Genomic DNA, 23687 nt, shown 5'->3' on the forward strand with positions numbered 1-23687 from the left:
CAGCAGGATATAGGAAGATCCCTGCTGGGTCAAACGAAAGGCCTATCCAGTCCAGCGTCATGGAATCGTGGAACTGTAGAGTTGGAAGGTACCATGAGGGTCATCTAGTCCAACCCCCTGCAATGCAGGAATCATTTGCACAGTATGGGGCTCGGATCCACGACCCCAGGATTAAGAGTCTCATGCTCTGCTGTTTAACCACAGCGCCACCTGGGTCCCTGTTTAATAGATTACTGTGTTTTATTTTTTCTGTTGGAAGCCGCACAGAGTGGCTGGGGAAACCCAGCCAGATGGGCGGGGTATAAATAAATTATTATTATTATTATTATTATTATTATTATTATTATTATTATTATTATGGTTCTGCTTGCAGAGTCCTGAGTTCTAGAACTACAGCATCTTACATGCTGGTCTCCAAGCAGGTGCTCCACTGATACAGTATAGGAAATGTCCACATGAGCCACATATCCTGTGGGGGAAATGGCAAGCACAGCTCTCTCTTACTGTTTGATTCAAGCCCTTCTCTAACCCAGACCCTCAACCTTCCCCGTTTATTTTAAGAGAGACTTTAAGGCAGTTCCACCTGTGCGAAAGCATTGTGTGAAGTTGTTGCCTCCACCGAAATCTCACAAGGAGCCTTTTCTGGGTGGGCGAGTCCCATGTCTACTGGGATCTCTGCAGGGTATGTAATACATTGCTAGATGAGTGCACGGAAGCTTAAAGAAAATAAATAGGAGAGACCGAATATCTGCAAGTTGGTGAAATCCAAAACGCCCACCCACACCTTCTTCTTGCTAAAGTGCAATAATTCTTATCAAATTCAGGGTGGAGTTAGATGCAATTTCTCTGCCACATTTTCAGCTTGAAGAACCAAACGCTGCATAAATAAAGGGCCGTTTCTCCCACATGAGTACAAAGGAAAATGATGTAATCGGAGCAGAACCATTTGTACCACAATAGCGGAGGATCTGTCAACACTAACTCCTATAAACTCTTACTTTTCAGGGGTTTACAGCTAAGCTCTAAAATATTTGGGCTGGATTGTAACTTCCTGTGCTGGGCTCCAAGCCTGAAAAGATCTCTTTTTTGAATTAAGTCAGAATCGTTGTTGTTGTTGTTGTTGTTGTTGTTGTTGTTGTTGTTGTTGTTGTTGTTTTTAATTAAATTGCATCCCTTCACAAAGAGAACAACAAACACTGAAATTGGACCCTGGCCATTTAAAAATGGTAAGTGGGGGGTGGGATAACGGAGGACCCCTTGCCTGCCAGTAGATTTGAAACAAGATGCTTGAATGCATGTCTTATACTTTCAAACGTATCGGGGCGAAATCACAATATGCACATTCCCGCTAACTGATGATGGATTATAGGACTTTGCAGAAATGTCCTGGGCTCTTGTCTCATATCTTCCTGGGACATAGGGGGTGGTGGCCTTGTGTCAAGTCAGAAGCACAGTACAGTGGTACCTTGGTTCTCAAACACCTTGGTACTAGAACAACTTGGGACCCAAACGCTGCAAACCCGGAAGTAAGTGTTCTGGTTTGTGAACTTTCTTCAGAAGCCAAAGGTGCTCTGTTTTGAGTGCCACACTTCGGTTTTGAGTGTTACGCAGAGGTCTGTCTGTTTTTGCTATTTATTTTGCGTTTTTGTTTTTGAGGCTCTTTTTTGTGACTGTGTGAAACCCAGTTCAGCGATTGATTGATTGATTGATTGTGTGACAGTAGTACATTGTTGATTGCTTTCATTTTATGGATCAAGGGTCTCATTCGATAGTAAAAATCCATGTTAAATTGCTGTTTTAGGGGTTGTTTTTAAAAGTCTGGAACGGATTAATCCATTTTGCATTACTTTCTCTGGGAAAGCGCGCCTTGGTTTTGGAAGGTCTTGGTTTTGGAATGTTGTTGTTGTTGTTTAGTCGTTTAGTCGTGTCCGACTCTTCGTGACCCCATGGACCATAGCATGCCAGGCACTCCTGTCTTGCACTGCCTCCCGTAGTTTGGTCAAACTCATGTTCGTAGCTTCGAGAACACTGTCCAACCATCTTGTCCTCTGTCGTCCCCTTCTCCTAGTGCCCTCAATCTTTCCCAACATCAGAGTCTTTTCCAAGGATTCTTCTCTTCTCATGAGGTGGCCAAAGTATTGGAGCCTCAGCTTCACGATCTGTCCTTCCAGGGAGCACTCAGGGCTGATTTCCTTAAGAATTGATAGGTTTGATCTTCTAGCAGTCCATGGGACTCTCAAGAGTCTCCTCCAGCACCATAATTCAAAAGCATCAATTCTTCGGCGATCAGCCTTCTTTATGGTCCAGCTCTCACTTCCATACATCACTACTGGGAAAACCATAGCTTTAACTATACGGACCTTTGTCGGCAAGGTGATGTCTCTGCTTTTTAAGATGCTGTCTAGGTTTGTCATTGCTTTTCTCCCAAGAAGCAGGCGTCTTTTAATTTCGTGACTGCTGTCACCATCTGCAGTGATCAAGGAGCCCAAGAAAGTAAAATCTCTCACTGCCTCCATTTCTTCCCCTTCTATTTGCCAGGAGGTGATGGGACCAGTGGCCATGATCTTGGTTTTTTTGATGTTGAGCTTCAGACCATATTTTGCGCTCTCCTCTTTCACCCTCATTAAAAGGTTCTTTAATTCCTCCTCACTTTCTGCCATCAAGGTTGTGTCATCTGCATATCTGAGGTTGTTGATATTTCTTCCGGCAATCTTAATTCCTGCTTGGGATTCATCTAGTCCAGCCTTTCGCATGATGAATTCTGCATATAAGTTAAATAAGCAGGGAGACAATATACAACCTTGTCGTACTCCTTTCCCAATTTTGAACCAATCAGTTGTTCCATATCCAGTTCTAACTGTAGCTTCTTGTCCCACATAGAGATTTCTCAGGAGACAGATGAGGTGATCAGGCACTCCCATTTCTTTAAGAACTTGCCATAGTTTGCTGTGGTCGACACAGTCAAAGGCTTTTGCATAGTCAATGAAGCAGAAGTAGACGTTTTTCTGGAACTCTCTAGCTTTCTCCATAATCCAGCGCATGTTTGCTATTTGGTCTCTGGTTCCTCTGCCCTTTCGAAATCCAGCTTGCACTTCTGGGAGTTCTCGGTCCACATACTGCCTAAGCCTGCCTTGTAGAATTTTAAGCATAACCTTGCTAGCATGTGAAATGAGCGCAATTGTGCGGTAGTTGGAGCATTCTTTGGCACTGCCCTTCTTTGGAATTGGGATGGGGATGGTTTTGGAATGGACAGGGGATGGGGATGGTTTTGGAATGGATTTCCGCAATGGATTAAGTTTGAGAACCAAGGTACCACTGTACATCTTGCTCAGCACAGTCTCCTCTAACCAGCAGCTATTCTTCAGGATTTCAGGCACAGAATCTTGCCCAGATCTGCTTGGAGATGCCGATGTTTGAACCTGGGACATTTTGTCTAACACTGAGCTATAGGTCTTCCCCTTACATCTTTAAACTCACAGTCCTGCCAGCACATATGAGTTAACATGTATGTATGTATGTATGTATGTATGTATGTATGTATGTATGTATGTATGTATGTGTGATCATATTCCATCCGTCCTCCCAAAGAAGCCCAGGGCAGCAAAACCCATCTGTGATTTTAAAAATGCAATTACGGAAACAAGAAACTCAATTGTTGTTGTTGTTGTTTAGTCGTTTAGTCGTGTCCGACTCTTCGTGACCCCATGGACCAGAGCACGCCAGGCACTCCTGTCTTCCACTGCCTCCCGCAGTTTGGTCAAACTCATGTCCGTAGCTTCGAGAACACTGTCCAACCATCTCGTCCTCTGTCGTCCCCTTCTCCTAGTGCCCTCAATCTTTCCCAACATCAGGGTCTTTTCCAGGGAGTCTTCTCTTCTCATGAGGTGGCCAAAGTATTGGAGCCTCAGCTTCAGGATCTGTCCTTCCAGTGAGCACTCAGGGCTGATTTCCTTCAGAATGGAGAGGTTTGATCTTCTTGCAGTCCATGGGACTCTCAAGAGTCTCCTCCAGCACCATAATTCAAAAGCATCAATTCTTCGGTGATCAGCCTTCTTTATGGTCCAGCTCTCACTTCCATACATCACTACTGGGAACACCCATTTCTTTGCTCCCCCCCCCAATAGAAAACTCCAAATATTGCAAACTTCCCTCCCAAACCAACACCACAGCCCAACAGAGACAGCAGTGGCACGATTTCATTTATAATTTCACATATTAATGTGACCCCATGGACCATAGCACGCCAGGCACTCCTGTCTTGCACTGCCTCCCGCAGTTTGGTCAGACTCATGTTCGTAGCTTCGAGAACACTGTCCAGCCATCTCGTCTACTGTCGTCCCCTTCTCCTTGTGCCCTCCCTCTTTCCCAACATCAGGGTCTTTTCCAGGGAGTCTTCTCTTCTCATGAGGTGGAATCAAGTGTTTAAAGCAAATTTTAAAAAGAGGTGTCACCAAATCACGTGTCTGGACAGGTCCCCGAAACATAAAAGTTTTCAGCAGGTGGCTCAAAGAGTTAAGTGATGGTGCCTGTCTAGTATCAATAGGCAGGGAGTTCCAAAGGTAAAGGAATGCCACAGTAATGGAATGTTCCCTTACAAATGTGGAAAACAATGTGTGGCACTTGTAGAAGTGCAAGTTCCGCAGATCCGACTTGCACGAATGGGGCAAGGCGATCCCGTAAGCAAACTGGTCTGGTATAAGCACCATTGTATGCAATTTTGCATAATATAATGCCTTTATGTATGCCACCTTCAATAATATAAGCATTATTGTGCACACTTTCCCCCAATGCACACTTTTCCTGCACCCATTCATTTGGTTAGAGAAGTGCAAATTTCAAGGGACAGCTGCGATTCAGTTTGCGCATTGGTTCAGCACGTGCGAATTTGATGCAATTCCTCCCCATCCCTGATCAGAGACGATGGGAGGCGACGCCTATGAGTTTCTAAAGCCACAGAAATACTCTGGGCCTCTTTCCAGCCCCTGTTGGAAACCGTCCCTGGAAACCGAGCATGGAGTAGATATTCGTGCCCTGCTGCTCAGAGAACGAAAGAGCCAAACGTGATATCACTTATATAATGCGAACAGCCCTTCATCATTTATTTAGCATATAAATAAATGAAGCACAAGGAAATGGCAGAAGCTGCTATGAGTCTGGCGGATTAAACGCGGGCCACCGGACAGTTTTCTTCTTCTTTTTTTCCAGCTTTTCTGACCTGGCTGTTATGACACTTAAGCACCCAGATTTGGTGGCTGAAAAGACCTTTTACCACCTTCAGCTGATCTGTCAGCTGCAACCATCCCTGGACTGGAGAATTCTGGCCTATCGATGCACTCAGGGTTACCATCTCGCCCTCAGGATTGTGGGTGCCTGCCGCTGCTACATGGATGCGCAATGTCACATGCACACGCCTGATGTGTGACATCACACACAATATGTCCCCATTTCCCTGGGGAGGGGCTCGGACTTGGAGGCAGAGAGACTGCCTCCGTGTCCGAGCTCCACCCTCCAGAAAAGGGTGTCTCGCTGGCTGGCTGCGGAGGGCGGAGCTGAATTGCTTCTCTCTCGGAGGCAGCACTTTTTCATTGACTTTATGGGTGCCCAGCTGCCACATTTATATTATTGTTGGTACCCAAGCACCCACAGCCCTTTGGAGTTGGGTCCTATATTTGATGTTAGCCGCCCTGAGCCTGGTCTCAGCCGAGGAGGGCGAGATACAAATAAAAGTTGTTTATTATTATTATTATTATTATTATTATTATTATTATTATTATGCATGCACTGATAACCTGGAGACTTGATTACTGTAACATGCTCACAAGAACAGGCTGTTGGCAACATAAGCCAGTGAGGCATAATGGTTAGAGCGTTGGACTCGAGGCAGTTCACATGATTCTCGTCCTTGTAACTCCTGCGGCTAAATGTAGGAGCCAGCTGAACAGAAAGTCATTGCATTTGAAGTGATCTAGAAGTTTGGCTCAAGGCAGGAATAAGCAAACCTGCAGCCGTCCAGATGTTGTTGGACTCCAACTCCCTTCTCCCCAAGCCAGCATCCGGGATGATGTCAGATCAGGGATGATGGGAGTTGGAGTCCGGCAACATCTGCTGGCCACTTGGTCCTCGGCGTCTAATCTGTGATGACTCATTCCCATATGGAGTCCAAGTTGTCATCAAGCGGCAACCAGCTGTGCCATTTGGACTGGTGTTATGCCCTTTTTGCATGTCAAGGCCCCCAAGCCCCTCCTATTTGATGAATAATAAAAACACACGGACACCAGTATTTTGGGTTAATGGGATCATTAAGGCCACAACGTTATTGGTTACAGAACGTGAGTGGTATTTTCTTAGGCGTTGGAATTGAACCGACTATATCTGACCCCTGCCCACCATGCAGGCAGTCTAGTAAGGGTCAACCACAAGTAGGGGGAGCCCTGTTGATGTACATCAACTGAGAGCTCCCCCAGGGTCCCCGATGGGGTCGTGGCATGACCCTAGCCCATACCTGGGCTTCGGACGAGATCCACACCCCCGGATCCCTTTAACAGAATACCCTTAAAGAGGAGGGGCAGGTAAAGGCCAGAACCTCCCCTCCCATAAACCAGGTTTTACCAATGCCTAACCGCCAAATCTTACAAAGTTGTGACGATAGCTATGAGGCAGGCGAAAACCACATGGCTGGTGCCAATTTGCCATGTGGGGAAATTCCTACCTGGCCGCCTCAACGGGCGACCAACCGTTGTCCATGACAAGGCCAAGATGGTGAACGCATGAAAACAGGGCAGAAGATCCGTTGGAGGAGACAGTAAGCAAGGGAGAACCCCCCGGCCGCTTAAGTAGCTCAAGCCACACACCCTGGGCGACCGGATTGGTCAGCCGTGGGGGCGTGACGCGGCCAGAACTCCCTGTGACACGAGTGGCATTGCCATGCTGCCGCCGCTGTACATGGAGAGAGCGTGAGGCCTGCCTGTAACACCGCCCCTCGGCGAGGGGGAGATGCTTTCTCAGAAGATGAAGCATGATCATGAGAAGAAAAATTGAAATAAATGTTAAGTACTTTGTCAGAGAGAGAAAATAAGAAGCAAATCAAGAGGACCCTATAACAGTTGTGCATGGCAAAATTATCCCATAGGATACCTGCTTACGTGTCATTACGCCACATTGAAATCAATGGAACTTGCTTTGCAGTGGAGTTAAACCCATTTCCTTGGCTTATAACCTGCAATTTACAAACAGGACTTGCGTAAATTTATTGGTATAATATTGTGTAACTAGCCCTTCTTAATTTACTGGTGTGGTGATGGCCAAAGATTGTAGATTGTAATAATAATAATAATAATTTGTTTATACCCCACCCATCTGGCGAGGTTTCCCCAGCCACTCTGGGCAGCTCCCAACAGGATATTAAAAACATGATAAAACATCAAACATTAAAAACTTCTCTAAACAGGGCTGCCTTCACCCAATAATGGATGGTGCTTGAACTGTGTGTGGGTGACTGAGATTTGGAAGACGATGACCCTGAGTTTGCAAATACTACTTGTCACAAATAACCCATTAAAAATTATGACGGGAGTTAGTCGTGGCTAACTTGTTTGATTGGTTTCATTTGTCTGGCCTGGGACCTTCAAATAATGTTTATCAGATACTGTTTTTTAAAATGTCATTTTACAACTATGTTAATCAGATCTTATTTATCAGATCAGATAAGGTACTCCAGATATCATTCGCCCTAAAGGTAAAAGGTAACGGACCCCTGACCGTTAGGTCCAGTCGCGGACGACTCTGGGGTTGCGGCGCTCATCTCGCTTTACTGGCAGAGGGAGCTGGCATACAGCTTCCGGGTCATGTGGCCAGCATGACTAAGCCGCTTCTGGCGAAACCAGAGCAGTGCACGGAAACTCCGTTTACCTTCCTGCCAGAGTGGTACCTATTTATCTACTTGCATTTTGACGTGCTTTCGAACTGCTAGGTTGGCAGGAGCAGGGACCAAGCAACGGGAGCTGACTCTGTCGTGGGGATTCAAACCGCCGACCTTCTGATCAGCAAGCCCTAGGCTCTGTGGTTTAACCCACAGCGCCACCCGCGTCCCTATATTCATTTGCCCTACTTTGTTCTAAACCAAAGGCAGGAGACCAGATTGTTGCTGGAACACAGCTTCCATTAACCCTGCCCACTGACTGTCCTGACCAGGGTTGATGAAAGCTGGAGTCCCAACAGTTTCAGGACTGGGTTTCCCCATCCCTGGTTCAGAATAAGCTTTAGTTATAGTAAACCTCAGGCCAATGGAAGATTCATGGGAAATAATAATTGGTCAAGGACTCAAACAAGGGATAATGAATCAGATTCGTTAGTGGCCTTGTTCTTTGTGAGCATTAATGTGCAATAAATCAATATTCCGCTTCCACTCATGCTAGTTGCAATGCTTGGGGGGCTGTATTTTGTTTGTTTGTTTGTTTGTTTTGATATAATCATATACAATTAATGAAGAGCTTTTTCTCTCCAAGTGAAATCTGAATTTAATTGTAAGGCATTATTGGAAACGATATAATGAAGTATTCTTTAATTCAAAGAGTCTCTTTTCATTTACATGTGTAGGGATCCTGATTTTTCTTTCTAGGCATTGCTAAAATAATATTTGCTACAGACGGCAAAATGATACATATTTCTATAGGGAATTGGCTCTCCCTTAGGGTGACATTCCTGCAAAGCACATAATTTACGCTGAAAACTGTGGTACGATTTGGCAGCTTACAACTGTAGGCAGGATTGCAGCCTAGGTCTTTAACAAACACTGTTTGATGTATTTCATTTAAATGGTAAATCACACAGAGCGGCATTCAGTTTAAGCTTGTACAAAGGAGCGTGGGATGCAGAACGGATAATAATACATGCAAAATATTCCCCCTTTTCTGCCTTAAATTGTTTTGTAATTCTGGATCGTGAGCAGGTTGACCTTCAGGAAAATGTACACTTTGCTGAATGTACAGAAAACCTGTCTATGGGCTGCAGCTGAGTTGCAGAACACATGACTTGTGTGCAAATGGTGGCAGGATCAGTTCCTGGTACCTCTGAGAAGACCTGAGAAAGACTCTGCTCTACAACAATCAGACAGCCAGCATAGATCAGAGATGGCTAACCTGTGATCTTTCAGAGCTTGCTGGACCACTTAGGAAACCGCCTTGTACCAAGTCAGTCCATGGGTCCGTCTACCTCAGTGTTGTCTACACTGACTGGCAGCAGCTCTCTGAGGTTTCAGGTGGCGACTCTTCCCCAGCCCTACCTGGAGAGGCCATAGGATTGAACCTGGGACCTTATGCATGCAAGCAGATGCTCGGCCACTAACCTGCAGACCATCCTTGTACACTACAAACCCCATCATCCCTGACTACTGGCCAGGCTGGCTGGGGGGTGTTGGGAGTTGGAGTCCAACAGCATTTGGAGGACCACAGATGAACCACCCCAGTTGCAGACAATACTGAGCTAGAGAAATATGCGGTCTGATTCAGTGCAAGGCAGCCGCCTGGATGTCAGAGTCCAGGCTGAGTAGTACTGCTCTGATGAGGAATAATGGGAGCCTCCCCCTCCCCCTGCTCCTGACCAGGATCCTGAAGCTGACCATGAACAGTGGAGCAGTATAGATTTGGAACAGGGGTTTGCAGAGGGGCATAGTTCTGAAGGCAAAAGTTGGGAAGAACTGGGGGGGGGTTGAACAGCAAAGTGAAGAAGAACTGGAAGAGAGAGAGAGCGAACAGACTCTCTCTCGCTGGAAAGTGTCCAGCCTACCAGTCCAAGGCCACGTAGAGCAGATAAGGTGGCTACACAAAAAGCACGGCGGTTGCCAGATCAGGTTGCAAGGCGCGGAAGTGACTAGGGGGGAAGTGGGTGGAAACCTTATTTGGGAACACCATCATTCCGAGAATGGCTGCTTCGTTCTTTTGCTGTGATCATTAAAATGGTAAGCAACTATTCTCGCTTTGTCCTGTTTATCTACGGCCAAAGGGGGAGGGGAGGAAGCTGAGTCCCCGAAGCCTGACACTATATGAAACAAATTGAAACTGAGCAAGGTTTCTACTGGGCATGTGTGTGCTAGAGGCCAACATTACGATTATATTTATAAATAAATAAATAAATAAATCCTTATTTAACCTTGCCTTTAATCTATTACAAAAATGCCTGCCTTCGCTCCTAGTACATTTCCGAACTCTATTCAAAGTGTTGGTGCTGACCTTTAAAGCCCTAAATGGCCTCGACCCAGTATACCTGAAGGAGCATCTCCACCCCCCATCATTCAGCCTGGACACTGAGATCCAGCTTCAAGGGCCTTCTGGCAGTTCCCTCACTGCGATATGTAAGGTTACAGGGAACCAAGCAGAGGGCCTTCTCAGTAGTGGCACCCGCCCTGTGGAATGCCCTCCCATCAAATGTCAAAGGAATAAACAATTATCTGATGTTTAGAAGACATCTGAAGGCAGCCCTGTTTAGGGAAGTTTTTAATGACTGATGTTTTAATGTATTTTTAATCTTTTGTTGGAAGCAGGGGCGTAGCTAGCTCCTCTGGTACCTGGTGCAGTGGGGGCGGGACGACCCGCCCACAGGGCTGCTACCGTGATCCTTGCGTGGGGGCCGCCACAGCCACAATCCTTGCACAGGGGCCGCCACCACCATGATCCTCATGCGGGGGGACACCGCTGCCGCGACCCTCGCGTGGCACCGGGGGCGCGCCCACTAGGGGGGGTGCAAGCTCCGACCACAGGGCATATTTGCACGATGCGCCGCGAAAATCCGACCGTCAGGGGTGCAAGCGCCACAACGCTGATCCACCCGGGGGGAATTTTTTCACACACACACACCCTTAGGCATGACACCTGGGTCGGACTGCCCCCCCCCCACCAGTTGGAAGCCACCCAGAGTGGCTGGAGAAATAAATTATCATTATTATTTCATTGATTTAAGTTTCTGTCCTGCCCCTTCCTCCGAGGACCACAGGGTGGTTTATAATCACTGTTGTTCAAACTGTTGGAAGGTTGCAGTGCCTGCTGTGGCAATATAAAAACTAAGCCGTATTCTGGTATGTGATAGATCGATCGATCAATCGATAGATAGATAGATCGATAGATAGATAGATACCGTAGATAGACACAATTGTGCATTTGAGTTACTGCATATCAGGGATTCTTAAATCCCTGCTTCTTCTCAACCATGTGAAGCTAGGCATGAGCGGGAAACGCCCCCCCCCCCTCCGTTTCTGCTGCTAAACAGTTGGGAGTAAAAAGAAGAAGCAAACAAACGAACAATTATTGCCCATTACTACAAATCATCCATAGATGTACCAGTAGACCCCTCTCTGCATTCTGCCCACCTCTGCTCCAGAGAGATGTCCCTGTGATCTCATGTGATTAATAGCCTCGTAAACTTTACCCGGTGTTGAGTCCTGGGTTTCCTCGATCCTTTAGAAAGAGGAGGCATGGAAACCTTAAAACCAGCCTCCCTATTTTTGCCAAACGGGTGAATTTGGTTTCCATGGCAGCAGAGACAGACAGATTTTGACTTTAAGGCCATCGGCAGATGAAAGCATTCCGCTTCAGAAGGCAAGGCTCCCCAAGTCTTGAGAGCGGCACATTCCATTCCTTTCAATCCACGGTTCTCGCGACATGGAGTGGATCACCCTTCGTGGTAATTTCTAGGGAAGACTCTTCCCCGGAAAGTTTTAGTCTGGATAGGGAGTGCTTGGTTATAATGATCTGGGAGTAATTTTGTGACACAGCCCATTGTCTTAAGTCAGGGACAGTCAACATGGTGCCCATGAGATGCTGTTGGACTCCAACTCCCATTGGCCCCAGCTAGCATGGAAACCTGTCTCTCTAGTGTTTGCAGTTTTAAGAACAAGACCGAAAACTGCCTAATGACATTTACCATGAATGTTCCATGCTGTGTGCGGAAAGCTTATTTGAACAATGGGTAGTTACTACGATCTGCTCAGACTCGTGGTTTATGGTTTGTAGTCAATCGCTGACTTTGTTTGCATTGCTTTCACATGCCGTGTGTTTGGGGGAATCAGAGCGCAGACGTAAACCACCAATCCGCAGGACGGAAGATACTAATAGGGTAAACAGGTTGCAAATTTCTCACTTAGCCGGTGCTGAAAATCCACATAATGGAAGCAAAGAAGGAGAGAGCATTGATTTTTTTGATGAAATATTGTGCTGCATATATACACCCCAAAGGCTTTGCATTAAGACTAGGCAGAATCCTGACATTTCCTAACCTTTTGGTGCCCATTGTTGAATTTTAATCACATGCTTTTTAATTTTGTTCGCTTTCTGGTTGAAACTTAATGTGTTGACCCTGCCAGACCTTTCCGACCACAGTGATGATAATGTATTTGTGTGTGTTTATATGCTATATAGGTGATTGCAGAGAGCGTTTTATTAAATCCAATACAACCCACTATATAAAATACACATTGATTGAGATCCAGCGCCATTAAAATCAGCCGGAATTTTGCCAGCCAGCCCAGTCTGCAAGCAATGGGAGATTCCAGGGGTTTCAGCCACACTTACTTGGGGTCCATGTATTCTTTTGGAAATGAGGCACAGTGGAAATTGTGGTATCTTTCATGACATATGATTTATTTGCACATACCATACTTTTCCATACTTCCATACATCATTACTGGGAAAACCATAGCTTTAACTATACGGACCTTTGTAGGCAAGGTGATGTCTCTGCTTTTTAAGATGCTGTCTAGGTTTGTCATTGCTTTTCTCCCAAGAAGCAGGTGTCTTTTAATTTCGTGACTGCTGTCACCATCTGCAGTGATCAAGGAGCCCAAGAAAGTAAAATCTCTCACTGCCTACATTTCTTCCCCTTCCATTTGCCAGAAGGTGATGGGACCAGTGGCCATGATCTTGGTTTTTTTTTATGTTGAGCAAAGAAGCTCAACATCATGTATGGAAGTGAGAGCTGGACCATAAAGTGAGAGGTGGACCATAAAGAAGGCTGATCGCCGAAGAATTTATGCTTTTGAATTATGGTGCTGGAGGAGACTCTTGAGAGTCCCATGGACTGCAAGAAGATCAAACCTATCCATTCTGAAGGAAATCAGCCCTGAGTGCTCACTGGAAGGACAGATCGTGAAGCTGAGGCTCCAATACTTTGGTCACCTCATGAGAAGAGAAGAATCCTTGGAAAAGACCCTGATGTTGGGAAAGATTGAGGGCACTAGGAGAAGGGGACGACAGAGCACGAGATGGTTGGACAGTGTTCTCAAAGCTACAGACATGAGTTTGACCAAACTGTGGGAGGCAGTGCAAGACAGGAGTGCCTGGCGTGCTATGGTCCATGGGGTCACGAAGAGTCGGACATGACTAAACGACTAAACAACAACAACCATACTTTCCCATCTATTAGACACCCCCATATATAAGACTCCCCCCTATTTGGGGGGGACTCAGTTTTAAGAAAATGAGGGGGGATGACCCAAAGCTGTTGAGCCTCTCCTTCCATGCAGCTGCGGGCAGGAAACACACCCTAGTTTGTTTCCTGTGCGCCATAGCATCAAGGGATGTTGCACTCCAGCCAGCCAGCCGGTTGGCCGGAGGGCACCTTCCCCCATGCTGCTGCGCAGGGGAAACGATCCAATGAGTGCTTCCCACACACAGCAGCATCGGGAGAAGCTGCGCACCGCCAGCCAGTGCCCCCAGATCTCTCCCCGCGTGCAGCAGCATCTCCCCCCCATGCCACTATCTGTGTATTGGACGACCCCAGTTTTTTGACATGATTTTTGTGTCCAAAAACCTCGTCCAACACATGGGAAAAGACGGCATATACAACCTGAGCCTATGATGGAGTAGTTCACAGCATAAACAGTCCAAGAGGGCCTTGCTTCGTCCATAGGCACAGCCCTGAATCCAAACTGTCATCAGCCATTCTGCTCTGCCTGCTGCTTTGGGTCTCATTCACATAACTCTAACCTCTGATTTTATCTTCTAACTAACTCTGGGTCAAGAGAGGAGCCCTTCCCCTTTGCTGTCTGCCCCCTCTCTTTGGCTCACCTAATGTCTCATCATCTTCCTTTAGTCCCCCTAATGGCCCATCACCCCAGGCAATTTCCTAGGCATGGGAATCTTAACCTAGCTTAATTATAGCTATAACACTCAAATGGAAGCATGGGAGAGGCTCTGGAGGGAAGAGATTAAATTTATGTCATGTTAGGATCTAAAAGAAAGCTGTATGAAAATGCTTTACAGGTGGTATTTAACACCTGTTTAATTAGCGGAAATGTTTAGATCTAGGTCAAAACACCTGTTGGAAATGCAGGGAGGCTGAAGGCACATTAATCCCCATGTGGTGGAACTGTAAAAAGATCGGAGAGTTTTGGGAAATGATCTATAACGAACTTAAGAAAATGTTTAAACACTCTTTCCCTAAAAAGCCCGAAGCCTTCCTGCTAGGAATTATGGACAACAAAATCCCAAAGATGTTCAGGAGAGTTTTCATGCTCACCACAGTAGCTGCCAGAATTCTATTTTTTTCCAGGAAAATTTTTTTATTAAATTTTTTTCCAAATAAACAAAACGAAAACAATTTTTTAAAATACAATTCATCTTATGTTCACCCATCTCAGTTCATTTCACTCTGCCAAGCTGTGACTTCCTCCTGTCATTCGGCTTTCTCACTCTTATCTCGCAGTTCCTTTTTACCCACATTTTAAACCAGTTCGTAGGATTTAATTCAGTCCTGCAAGTGTCTTTAAACTTCTACAGTTCTTCTCCATATAGTCAATGAATTTACTCCATTCTCTTTGGAACTTTGTCTCTCCCTGGTTACGGATCCCGCAGGTCAACTTTGCTAACTCTGCATAGTCAATCAGCTTCAGGTTTTTTGGGGAAAGGTATACCTAAACATCTTTTTCAATTCATTATATATCATTTCCCAAAACCTTTTTTACTTTTTCGCATGTCCACCAATATGGTAAAATTCACCATCTTTATCTTTACATTTCCAGCATAATTTACAGTAGCTGCCAGAATTCTAATCGCAAAAAGCTGGAAGGGAGAAGTTATCCCATCCAAATCAGTCTGGCAAAATAAACTGAGAGAGTATGCTGAACTAGCGAGAATATCAGCAAGGTTACAAGACATTACAGATGAAAACTTTATTAGAGAGTGGGACATATATAGAGTTTACCTGAAAGAACATTGCCAAAATATAAATCCTTTGGCAGGTCTTGATTGAGTTTTTGCGTGTAATAGCACAACTTTATAAATTTAAAGCAATCAGAATAATGCAGAGAAGATAAAGCTAAGTGTGTAACTAAAGAATGTGGTTTGAGAACACAATGGGGAGATCGGAGGTCACGACGAATTTAATCACTAATTGATGTACACAATGAGTAACAATTATGGAATGAATGTTTGTTTATTTCTATGTTGTCTTTAACATCTTTTGACTATTTGACTATATTGACTATTGTTTAGGGAAGTTTTTTAATGTGTGACATTTTAATGTATTTTAATCTTTGTTGGAAGCCGCCCAGAGTGGTTGGGGAAACCCAGCCGGACGGGCAGGGTACAAATCATAACTTATTATTGTTATTATTATTATTACTATTATTATTATTATTACTACTACTACTATTCGTGTTATACAGTTATAAAACCAATAAAGCAGTTTTTTAAATAACTGCTTAATTAGCTTTTAACATTTGCTGATTCCAGGGGATTCAAAGTGTCTAGCACACAGCTTGATGCACACAGGTCTGGCTTGAAACACACGGGTCTAGCACCCAGTTTTAACATTCCAACCCCTCCCCAGGCCTAGTGGAGGCCTGGCAGCCTGTCATGGGCCTAAAACAAAGGCCTAGATAATGGCCGCCTTGGTGTGTTTCAGTTGCTTGGTTGATGATGATGTCATTTGGTTTGTGGGTGTGGCTTAGATTTCTCAGGAAGGGAGGGGGTTACTGTGGGAGGAATTCCACTTGAGGGCGCTGTTTGACTTGGTGGGAAAGCGGGTCAAATCCTGCCGAGGTGTGTGATTTGAGGTTTTTCATGTCCCCTACAACCCTCGGGGAGTGGCCTGGATCGCCGTGTCAAAATTTCAGGACGATCGGTCAAGCGGTTACGGAGAACATAGCAGCCGGCAATTTCAAGATTTTTACATTTTTATATATATAGATAGGATCTAGTATATGGGTTGAGGAAAACCTAGGGGAAAATATATGCGTCTTTACAAGATTTCTGAAGAAGCTGAAGGATGAATGCTTCACAAAGAGGGAAGGGAATGCCACAGGGCTGGTGCAACGATGAAAAAATGCCAGGAGTAAAAATTTCCCCAGATGACCCAAGTGATCTTTAGGGATGGGGAAGACATTTGATTTAGTCAAAAGGAGAACCTGCTAAATTAACATGAAATAGCTGGCGGAAATGTGTATAATAGTCACAAATTGCATAAAGATAAGTAAAAATACTGCATGCACTAAAATAATGCAATTTTTAAAATGAGGACTCTATTCTTTCTTTTAAAAAATCACAAATTGATGCAGAAATGTGGAGAACTAGATTTAAGAGTGGGATAAAGGGTGAGAAACTTGGAAAACTGAAAAGGACAGATACTGATTTTACAGGTCTATACAGGGATAGGAGGTCTTTTGAAGTTGAAGGGAACCCATGAAACACACAAGCAGAGTGACTATTATACAGGAAATCTTGCAGTCCTCTAACTGGTCTGCCCTTTACTTTCTCCTTGCAGGAAGGCCTGGCTGACCAACGTCGGAAGCCCAAGCTCACGCATCGACCGGACTAATTTTGCTAATGAGAAAGAGATCACTAAACTTGAGTTCACTGGCTTTAGCACAAGATACTAGCCCAACAGAACAACACCAAGCTTATTGTACTTCTTATAGTAATAAATTAATTGAAATTATTGTTGGTGTTATCATTATGTTATTTACTTAATTGAAACACTATAATAATATTATAATATTTATTATTATTATTATTATTATTATTATTATTATTATTATTATTATTATTATTATTATATTGTTAGGTTTCTGCTTTTGCATGATACTGTTTCATGCTTCTCTGAAGTGCACAATCCCACTTTTTGGAACCTTCCTGAATGTTAGGGAAATGTAGCAGTTCTCCTATTTGCATTCAATAGGAACTGCTGTGTGCTGTAATTTTAGAGAGACATTTTTTTGATAAAGGACGTCTTTACAACCACTGGATCCCCGAAGCTGAAGCTGTCCCTACAGATTCCCAAAAGGCAAATAGGAACCTCTCTTGAGGCAAGTTCTTAGCAAGCACAACTAAAAGTGTGATTGCATTTAACTTGGCTGTTTCCTTCTTCTAAAGAGCAGCTGGGTTGGGTTGTGAAATGAGGTTGTGATGGAAGCGACCCTCCTGAGGCTAAGGGCAGTTTGGGGATGTGATTTTCGCTGGGAATACGGCAATGCGAGAAGGGTTGACACACCAGGCTCCCAATCCTGATCACCCATGGCTGCTGCTTGGAAGAAAACATGGCACATTAGTGCATTTAAGATCCCATCCAGTCTGAACCACACCCAACTCATAACTAAGCATTAAGCACACAGGTTCCAATAGAAATCCAAAGCATAATTTCATTAGATTGTGCCCTTGGCAATTATTGCTGTGTTTATTTACAGAGCAACCCTACCCATCTTTACTTGGAAGTAAGTACCACTGCATCCAGTGCGGCTTACTCCCAGGTAAGTGCTGGGTTCTTCACTATAGGGTCCCTCAGCTGTATCTGGCTGGCTTCACATCACAGAAACTACAACACCACCTCTCTCTCTCTCTCTCTCTCTCTCTCTCTCTCTCTCTCTCTCTCTCTCTCTCTCTCTCTCTCTCTCTCTCTCCACAGCCTATCTTTCAATATGTTTACCTTGCATTCTGACCCAAGTGACTTAGACAATGTTAAAACAATATGAAAACTGCCCAATGCCCTTAGTTCTCTGGCTGGTAGCCATTGTTCGAATGACTACTCCTTTGCTGCGGTAGCCGCAGGCCATTCGGCAACAAGAGCACAGTTCTTTCTAGGAAGGAAAGTGGCACTAGCCAATCAGAACTGCAAAACCTGCTTTGCTCTTCCTCGCAAATTTTCATTGCTTGAATCCAGGGTTCATCCATCTATAACATGGGGGGGGGGGACAGTTTACAATGGACCGATGGAAATGTGGAAAATGAATTAAATAAAAAGAAAATAGAAAAGGTGTTTCAGTCTTATCTCTGTTTTACCTTGTGCAAATTCCTTATTCCTTACTAACCCTAGCAATGTACTGAACGTGCCACGTGAAAATTACGAACAGAAATCTTGATGGTTGTTTTGCACTGGTATCAATAAGCACTCATGATAACATGATGGAGATTTTGAGGCACCATAGTCAACCTGATGTGACTGGAAGATGTTGCTCATTGAGATCACCACTGTCCTTTGTGACAATGGCATGTAGCATTTGCCTGCACAAAACTACCAGAGAGGTTAGACTCCCTTCCAGTCCTTATGGAACATTCAGGGTGGTTATATGATAATGAACAGTTGCCCTGCGTTCATCTTTGTTTGCTTGCAGGGTGTTCATACATCATTTCTTTAATCGTTCACTCATTCTGTACTTTGCCGATGCATTCGCCAACTGCAAAATGTCCCTTTCTTTCTTAAAGTGGATTTGTTGGGCTAAGTTGGTAGAGCTCTTTCATCCATTTAATTGCACAAACTTAAAGTTCCAGGACGTGCTTGAATTCTTCCTACAAAACAGCGGCAGTCTGGAGGCATCTTCTCATGTAGAACCAAAGGAGTTATTCTCTAGCACTGTTTTACTGATGTCATTCGTAAAGCACGAATTCAATTTTTTAAAAAATAACTAAGAAATGGTCTGCCATGGCGGAACAGCATGTGTGTGAAGAGCACTGTTCCTTCTGACCAGTGGATTTTTTTTCATTGGGTCTTTTGTCCATGCCTAGCCCTGGGGATTTCCTTCAAGTTCTTGCCTGGGTTGCTAATAAGTTGTTATCGTTCCAGATACACACAGCTTTTGTGATCACCCACAAGCATCCTTTGTTGAGTTCCTAGAGGGTGACCCTTGTTAAAATGAAATGCAAAATGGCAAAGATCAAGTGTAGGTCTTGTTCAATAGCCGGAATATCCTTCGGCTGGAGACTGTGATCCAGAGCCAAAATGATGGTGATGTTGAGTTACAGGACACACACACAAAAACAGCTCAACGTGTTATTTCCACGATTCATTATTGCTGTGCTGTGGTGTAAGGCAGGGGGTGGGCAGACTATAGGCTTAGTGGATCTACTTTGGGTATTTTTACTAGAACCCCAAGACCTACTGACCAGGTGCAGAAGACATACAGTGAAAGAATGTGGTGCCTCTGAGCACGTCCTGAGCCAAGGAATTTGTTTTCAGTACTAGAACTGAAGCCAGTTCTCTCCCACGAAAAGGTCACTTCTGGTTAGCATGCTTCATGTCCTCAGTCTAATTTAGGTGGGGAAAGTAGTTTGGTTGATGCTATTGTTAAACAATTGGGAGTTACAAGCTGTAAATCTACTACAAGGTCCACTGCAAATCCCCCAGAGATCTAGAGTATCACACTTGTATCACCACTTGTAGAATCATAGAGTTGGAAGAGACCACAAGGGCCATCCAGTCCAACCCCCTAAGCAGGAAACACCATCAAAGCATTCCTGACAGATGGCTGTCAAGCCTCCGCTTAAAGACCTCCAAAGAAGACTCCACCACTAGAGAAATACTATTACTGTATGTATTACTGTATATACTATGTATTACTGTACAGTATCTCCCGACACCACAAAATCATAAAATTTTAGAGCTGGAAGGGACCCTGAGGGCCATCTAGTCTAACCCCCTGCAATGCAGGAATCTTTCACCCAACATGGGGCTCGAACCCACGACCCCGAGATGAAGAGTTTCATGCTCTACCACCTGAGCTATCCCACCTTCCCCGTTCCTGCTGTGTGGGATAAAAAGTTGAAGGACAATTGTCTAAACTGAGATCTACAGGAGTCTCTAAGGCATGAAGGCCGGACAGCTAATATACATGTGTTAAATAAGCTCTTCCATGGATCTCTCTTTTTTGCTAGTATTGGTAGTACTCAAAGCCCTTCTCATCCCTGTGCAAAGATTCCAGTGCACATACAAGCAGAATAATCAGATTGTCTACCAAATGCTCAGGAGGGACTGGGAAATATGGCCCGATGATCAGCAGAGGACTGCAAGCATTAGACATGTAGAGGCATGGGATCAAGGAATTGAGTATGCAAGAGTAGAGGAAATGAGCACATCAGCCACCAGGAGAGAGTAATAGAAGGGCAGGTACCTAGAGAGATGGAATTGGGGGGTTATATCATGGCTTTGGATGGAGAGATGCATGAAATATGTGAGTGCTCTGCATCTAGCAGTCCAACGCATGAGGCATTTTCACCTAACCTGATGCCCTCCAGAAGTTGTTGGAGTACAAGTTGTTGTTCCCTGACCATAGGCCATGCTAGCAGGGGCTGGTGGGATTGAAGTCCAACAAACAGGAAGATACCAAGCTGGCGAGAAGTGGAAAATGGCATCAGGAAAGGAAACACAAACTTCATTCATTCATTCATTCATTCATTCATTCATTCATTCATTCATTCATTTATATACTGCCCTTTGTCAAAAGATTCCAGGGCAGTGAACCACATTGAAAACACATGACAGAACACCAATGATAAAAACATAATAAAAATACAGTAAAAAACATACTGACAGCCTAATCATAAAATAATAATCCTCATGACATTCCTCCTCCCCCCCCCGCCACACTTTTACAGGCAATAGATTATTTAATAGACATAGGTAAAGGTAAAGGGACCCGTGACCATTAGGTCCAGTCGTGACCGACTCTGGGGTTGCAGCGCTCATCTCGCATTATTGGCCGAAGGACAGCTTCCAAGTCATGTGGCCAGCATGACAAAGCCGCTTCTGGTGAACCAGAGCAGCGCACGGAAACGCCGTTTACCTTCCCGCTGGAGTGGTACCTATTTATCTACTTGCATTTTGACGTGCTTTCGAACTGCTAGGTTGGCAGGAGCTGGGACCAAACAATGGGAGCTCACCCCATTGCGGGGATTCGAACCGCTGACCTCCTAGATCGGCAAGCCCTAGGCTCTGTGGTTTAACCCACAGCGTCACCCAGACATAGGCCTGGGTAAAAAGGAATGTTTTCGCCTGACGACATGTAGTGAAGGCGCCAAGCAAGCCTCTCTGGGGGAGAGCATTCCACAATTGGGGAGCCACCACTGGAAAGGCCTGTTTTTGTGTTGCCACTCTCTGGACTTCTTTGGTGGGGGGTGGAGACATAGAAAAGAACCTCAGACGAAAAGCGCAGGGTCTGGGACTGTTTGTATGAGGAGAGGCGGTCTTTAAAGCCTCCTAAAATAGGAATGAAGACCCAGTGACTTTGCACATGTGATTGGATTCCAGTTCCCATCAGCCCCAGTCAGCATGACCAGAAATGAGAGTTTGTGGGAGCTGTAGTCCTGTAACACCTGGAGAAGCACAGACTGCTGTCACCCTGCTGTAGAAAACAGCTGGGTGCCAGAACAACAACAACAACAACAACAACAACAACAACAACTTATACCCCACCCATCTGGCTGAGTTTCCCCAGCCACTCTGGGCGGCTTCCAACAGAAGGGTTAAAATACAATAATTTATTAAACATTAAAAGCTTCCCTAAACAGGGCTGCCTTCAGATGTCCTCTAAAAGTCTGGTACAGTCATACCTTGGTTTAGGTATGCCTCGGTTTGAGTACTTTCAGTTTAAGTACTCCGCGGACCCATCTGGAATGGATTAATCCACTTTCCATTACTTTCAATGGGAAAGTTCGCTTCAGGTTACGTACGCTTCAGGTTAAGTACAGACTTCCGGAACCAATTGTGTACTTAAACCGAGGTACCACCGTAGTTGTTTTTCTCTTTGACATCTGGTGGGAGGGCGGGTGCCACTACCACAGGGCGGGTGCCACTACCGAGAAGGCCCTCTGCCTGGTTCCCTGTAACTTGGCTTCTCGCAGGGAGGGAACCGCCAGAAGGCCCTCGGCGCTGGACCTCAGTGTCCGGGCAGAACGATGGAGGTGGAGACACTCCTTTGGGTATACTGGACCGAGGCCGTTTAGCCCACATAATCAAGCTTGGGGCCTTTGATCAAGGAGGGGACTCTCACCAAGTCCTCTGTCCAACCTGTTTGGGCCTCTGACATTCCTACAGTATTTGATGTGCCGCAAAGCAACGAGGACGTTTTCCCAGCCACGTCCCCCCACGACGGGGATCTGCTGCTATACTTTCCCTTACGCGACACCAATCTGTCGCGTCTCATTTCCCTGAAGTCCCCCGCAGCCTTTCCTGGCGCTCTTTTTATTCTTAGAAATCTGTGTGCATGTTTGCTCGCAGAATCCTCTTACTCTGAGAGAGAAAGAGAGAGAGAAAGAACAGGATTAGTCCGGAGAGCTTTACTGATTAATAATATGGGGCTGCCGTCTCTTCCCGACTGCAAAGTGTCCACTGTCAAAAAAACAAAACAAAAAGAGGACAGGGATTTAAGCAACGTTTGTGTGTGCTAATTTGTAGATACGGATGCACATTTAGAAATAATTACCATAATTAAACAGAGATACACTGCGGAAACAGAGAAAACTGCGCCCAGGTGATCTGTCTGATGCTGACGGGCAACTTCAGGGCTCCTTCTGCTCTCCCATCTTATGGTTCATCATTGTTAAACCAGATTTACACCTGATAGAGGACTGTCCTCTGACAGTCTTTCAAATAGATTCACTAGACCACCAGGAACCTTTGCATAGCCACAAGCTGACATCAAGAAAGAGGGGAAGGATGAGTGGTGGAGCCAGTGGCTCTCCCAATCTTGCAGGACAATTCCAAGAGTTCCCAGGGAATTCCCAGAATTTCCTGGGGAAAGGGATTCTCAATCCAGTCTGAACTTTGGCTCTGTGAGCAGAATAGGGGGGTTCTAACTTCTCTCAGCACCATTAACAAACTACATCTCCCTGAATTCCATAAACATGACTCTTTAAAGTGGTATTGCACTGTTGTTGTTGTTTAGTCGTTTAGTCGTGTCCGACTCTTCGTGACCCCATGGACCATAGCACGCCAGGCACTCCTGTCTTGCACTGCCTCCCGCAGTTTGGTCAAACTCATGTCTGTAGCTTTGAGAACACTGTCCAGCCATCTCGTCCTCTGTCATCCCCTTCTCCTAGTGCCCTCAATCTTTCCCAACATCAGGGTCTTTTCCAAGGATTCTTCTCTTCTCATGAGGTGGCCAAAGTATTGGAGCCTCAGCTTCACGATCTGTCCTTCCAGTGAGCACTCAGGGCTGATTTCCTTCAGAATGGATAGGTTTGATCTTCTTGCAGTCCATGGGACTCTCAAGAGTCTCCTCCAGCACCATAATTCAAAAGCATTGCACTAATGTGGCTTAAATGAGCAACACACTGGACTGTTTTGCAGTGGACCTACATCTTTTAAAGCAGGCATCCCCAAACTTGGCCCTCCAGATGTTTTGGGACTATAATTCCCATCATCCCTAGCTAACAGGACCAGAGCAAAGGGATGTGTAGTCCCAAAACATCTGAAGGGCCGAGTTTGGGGATGCC

At 45.1% G+C, this 23687-nt stretch overlaps 1 protein-coding gene across 2 annotated transcripts in view; it reads left to right on the forward strand.

Moving 5' to 3' along the window:
- The window catches only part of ACYP2 (acylphosphatase 2), a 53612-nt gene extending 36653 nt beyond the window's left edge, over window positions 1–16959 (forward strand). The window contains exon 4 of one of the 2 annotated variants that reach the window (XM_035110967.2): window positions 16750–16952. In XM_035110967.2, the coding sequence (XP_034966858.2) occupies window positions 16750–16864 (115 nt within the window). In that variant the 3' untranslated portion in view covers window positions 16865–16952. Of the gene's footprint in view, window positions 1–16749 lie in introns of both variants that reach the window. The other variant, XM_060273133.1, reaches the window with a different exon arrangement.
- Window positions 16960–23687: the final 6728 nt, after the last annotated feature.

This window comes from Zootoca vivipara, chromosome 3 (assembly GCF_963506605.1).
Source record: "Zootoca vivipara chromosome 3, rZooViv1.1, whole genome shotgun sequence".
Classification (NCBI taxonomy): Eukaryota; Metazoa; Chordata; class Lepidosauria; order Squamata; family Lacertidae; genus Zootoca; species Zootoca vivipara.